The sequence below is a fragment of the Atta colombica genome, unplaced genomic scaffold (assembly GCF_001594045.1).
Source record: "Atta colombica isolate Treedump-2 unplaced genomic scaffold, Acol1.0 scaffold288, whole genome shotgun sequence".
NCBI classification, from domain to species: domain Eukaryota; kingdom Metazoa; phylum Arthropoda; class Insecta; order Hymenoptera; family Formicidae; genus Atta; species Atta colombica.
This window is the reverse complement of record NW_017259390.1, coordinates 4,926-9,062: the sequence shown is the minus strand read 5'-3', so window position 1 is coordinate 9,062 and position 4,137 is coordinate 4,926. Positions and strand designations below refer to the sequence as shown.

At 31.4% G+C, this 4,137-nt stretch overlaps 1 protein-coding gene across 2 annotated transcripts in view; it reads right to left on the bottom strand.

Moving 5' to 3' along the window:
* Positions 1-1,636: 1,636 nt before the first annotated feature.
* LOC108689957 (oxygen-dependent coproporphyrinogen-III oxidase) overlaps positions 1,637-4,137 on the bottom strand; it is a 3,052-nt gene continuing 551 nt past the window's right edge. The window contains exons 1-2 of one of the 2 annotated variants that reach the window (XM_018196959.1): positions 3,863-4,131; positions 1,637-2,882 (exon numbers count right to left, since the gene is read on the bottom strand). In XM_018196959.1, coding sequence (XP_018052448.1) covers positions 1,658-2,860 — 1,203 coding nt within the window. In that variant the 5' untranslated portion in view covers positions 2,861-2,882; positions 3,863-4,131 and the 3' untranslated portion in view covers positions 1,637-1,657. Of the gene's footprint in view, positions 2,883-3,862; positions 4,132-4,137 lie in introns of those variants that run through there. The other variant, XM_018196958.1, reaches the window with a different exon arrangement.

Genomic DNA, 4,137 nt, shown 5'->3' with positions numbered 1-4,137 from the left:
ATATATATATATATATATATATATATGTATAATAATAATAGATCATTGTTTATTCGTCTGCTACAGCAACGTATTTATTTTTATGCATAATTTCATAGACTGCACAATTTTGAAACTAGCACTTTGCAATTTGTAAACGAGAATCGTGTTCAAGACGCCTCATATATTAAATACTCATGTCTTCTTCCTACATACGCCGCGTTTAGAGATTTTGTATATAATGAAAATTATTCGCCTACTAATAATCACGCTTACAAATAGTCTTCAATTAGCTTGGTAGTTCATTTTAATTAAATATTATATGACTAAGCAAAAACTATAAAGCTTTGAAATGACTTCGATCAGTTGAAGAAGTTAAATTCAACAGATTTAAATAATCTTCACAATGCTAACTTTGAGTATTTATATCGTGACATATATATAACTAAAATAAGATAAAATCCATTGATTTATACATATATCAAAAGGAAAATAATACTTTAACACAACAAAATACAATCACAATCAGAAAACTTCTAAAAATATTTTTCGGTTAGTTAAGACACATCAAGCCGACATGTTAATTCCAGTGAGATTTTCTTTTTGAAACGGTTCATGGATATCCATCCATAAATCTTATATAAGATCTATGATGGATATCGGCTTTCAAGTGTTAAAAACTTAGTATTGACTTTTCAATACTAAATTTAGCTAACTCAATTTCGCTACATTATTTATTCATCATATCCTGAATAAATACTCTTCTATATATATATATATATATATATCCAATATATATACATGTATAGATATATATATCACATGAAGATATGATTGTAAAATCATTTTGGCTGTGAAATATTTCCCCTTAATTTCATCGAGAAATTTACTTGATAATTATCACATTTCAATTTTATAATATCGTAATATTATTGTTTATATAATTTTATACATGTTTATACATTATAAATAATAATAAAATCTTCCCCGATTTATATGATCTCTAAAGTTAATATGATATCGTGTTTATTTTAACAAGATAATATTTGCTTTGTAAGTATGACTACTTAATACGAATTATATAATAAGAGATAAGAATGGAATTTCTGTAAATCGAAGACTGAATATTAAATTAAATTTATGAAATTCTGAATATAATTACTATCGACTTCTGCATTTACATGTATCTTAACGAAAAACCTCGTTTTTGGCAATAATGCCTGGTATATTGTAAATAATTCATTTAAGTTTTTAGAATTAATGTAGTTCGTATTAAGTGCGTTAAAACAGCTTGAGAAATTTTATTTACCACATTCTATTATCTCATTATTATTTTTATCTTTATATTGATTTATTCGAAAAATATATATTTCAATGTATGTATGATTGTACACAAGATCGGTTACTAATTAATACATGTATATTGTACAAAATTGTGTCCATTTTTATTTACACATAGTTCGATAATACTTGGCATCAAAGATCAAAATCTTTCCATCTCCTATTAAACACAATGATCAACAAAGTAAGTTTTTATACATCTATAAAAATTAATTCTCAAAATATTAATCTATATTTTTTTATCATTTTAGATCCCATATACTAAGATTATATTATAATTATATTATCTTTACATAATTTTTTTAATCGCGTGAAAGTCACTTCGAGAAATTAAAACTTATACTTGCACATTGTCCGAATTTGCTTTGTCCAACCAATCTCTCGGATTTTTCAGTACCTCCAAAAGTTGCGACTCTCTCGAACCGGTTTTAGGTTCATGCATGTATTCCCATTTGGCGTTCAGTGGCAGAGACATGAGTATACTCTCATATCGTGCACCAGGTGTATATAGGCCAAACTTGGTGCCGCGATCGTAGATCAAATTAAATTCGACGTATCTACCCCGTCGCAATAGTTGCCATTGCCTCTCGTGATATCCGTAACCATCATTCTTGTGTTTCTTTACTAAAGGAATGTATGACGGAATGACTGCCTCAGCACAAGAAGTGACGAACTGAAATGCTTCGTTCTGATTTGGAGTATCAAGGTCGTCGAAAAATATCCCACCCACGCCGCGCCGTTCCCCTCGATGCACAATATTGAAGTAATTGTCGCACCATTCCTTGAACTTCGGGTAGTAGGAAGGATCGTGCTTATCACAGGCGGTTTTTAGCGCTTTATGAAAGTGTTTGGCATCTTCCTCATCCAAGTAATACGGGGTGAGATCTGTACCGCCTCCGAACCACCATTGAGTTGTACCGTCTGGATTCTCCACTTCAAAATAACGATAGTTGAAATGAATTGTGGGGATCATGGGATTGCGAGGATGAATCACAGCGCTGACACCAGCTGCGAAAAACGGCACCGAGTCTTCCATCTTCTTACCGCGTGCCTTCATCTGTTGGATAGCATTCGGTGGTAGCATGCCGGTTACGACGGAAACGTTAACACCAGCTTTCTCGAATACTTGTCCATCTTGCAGGACGCAAGTAATACCGCCACCACCTTCTTTTCTGGTCCAGCGATCCACTTTGAAGGAATTGCCATTCTCCAGTTTTTCGAGAACTCTGCAGAAGTCTGCCTGAGTCTTCATCACCAGCAGTTCCATTTTTGTTCTCATATCGTTCGGATTTTTCTGTAATTGTTCGACGGCTGTGATAGGCTCTGCCATAAAAGTTTTTTTATAAATTTGCAGGTCATTATGCGCTGCCTGAACTACATCACTGTATATGCTGTACGTCGCCAGTCCCGTAAGGATTCCTGTTCCAAAATTCTGTAGGTTTTTCGAGTTTATCGAAAATTTGCTCCATGTAAACCATACAGTGTAATGGTAAGCGTTAATAGAACGTAGGACTCTTCGTACCATATAACGTGTAGCCATGATTTCTTTGAAATTATTCTTTCTAGAACAAAATTTAAAGTCTTATTTTCTAGTCAGTATCACAAAGTAATCTTGCGGTGTTATAATTGGTAAAGGTTTCCTGATTAGATATCAAATCCATTAGATTAGATCAATAAGTGTTTTATATTTTTATAACTAATAAAATGTAAAGAATAATTTCTCTTTGCGTATTTTATACGATTACTATAATATTATTATCGTCCGTATCCAGCACCTATTTTTAGATTATAAATGCGTTTTCGCTGCAAAATTATAAATACAAAAATAAACAGCAGTAAAATAAGAACACTAAACTTCACTTATAAAGAGAAAATAATATATATATCTTGAAAAGTTTATTGCATCGTTCAAGATGTTTATTGAAATCTTGTAAAAAAATTCTCTGAAAATTCTCAGATTTTCCAGATACTTTTGCTCAAAATTTCAGGTAAGAGATTAAAGAATTTTTAAATGCAATTTTGTGAAATAAATTGAAGTGCAAATTAGCAGAAAACAGATTCCATGAAGTAATATTTGTCATTTTCTACAAATAGAGACACAATATCTATAAAAAGAATAGTATAAGGAAGGCTCACAAAATATCAACTATTCTATTCTACTAAGTATTATTTTCTACTGTTACCGTGACATTCTTTTTATAAAAATTCACGAAAAAATGTACATAAATGTGAGTGGATGTATATCCGTATTTATTGTCAAAATTGCATTATTCTCAGGTATACTGCGTAAGAAAATTTCAGAAATTAATGCAGACTTCTGACAGTCACGAATTAGTTTAAAAATATTTAGGAATAAAGTCTGTCTTTTATTTTCTTTTACAAAATATGATCATCATATTTATAACTGTTTATTCACTGACTAGAATGTTTTCTAGTCAGTCTAGAACGTTCTCAATCTGACTGTACTATCTCGATATTTTCTCGATTGCGCAGGCACATGATTTATACGCATTATATTTTGCCATATTCTCTTTTCTTTCACCTTTTACTCCGTTTTCTTTCAATTCACAATCTAACGCATGCTTCGAATCCTTTGCTGCAATCTGAATCCTCGAGTTCCTAGATATTTTTTTGATATTCTAAATTATTCTTGTGTCCACACTAGATTCTAGAAATCGGTCAGAAACTTCAGCTGGAGAAAAAATCGATTATATTGTTGATGAATTGTTCAATCTGTTCATTCCTTCTCTATCCAAGATCTCAGCTTGATTTTTAGCATCATGAACACAACTCCACTTCTTGGACAGCTAATTCCAG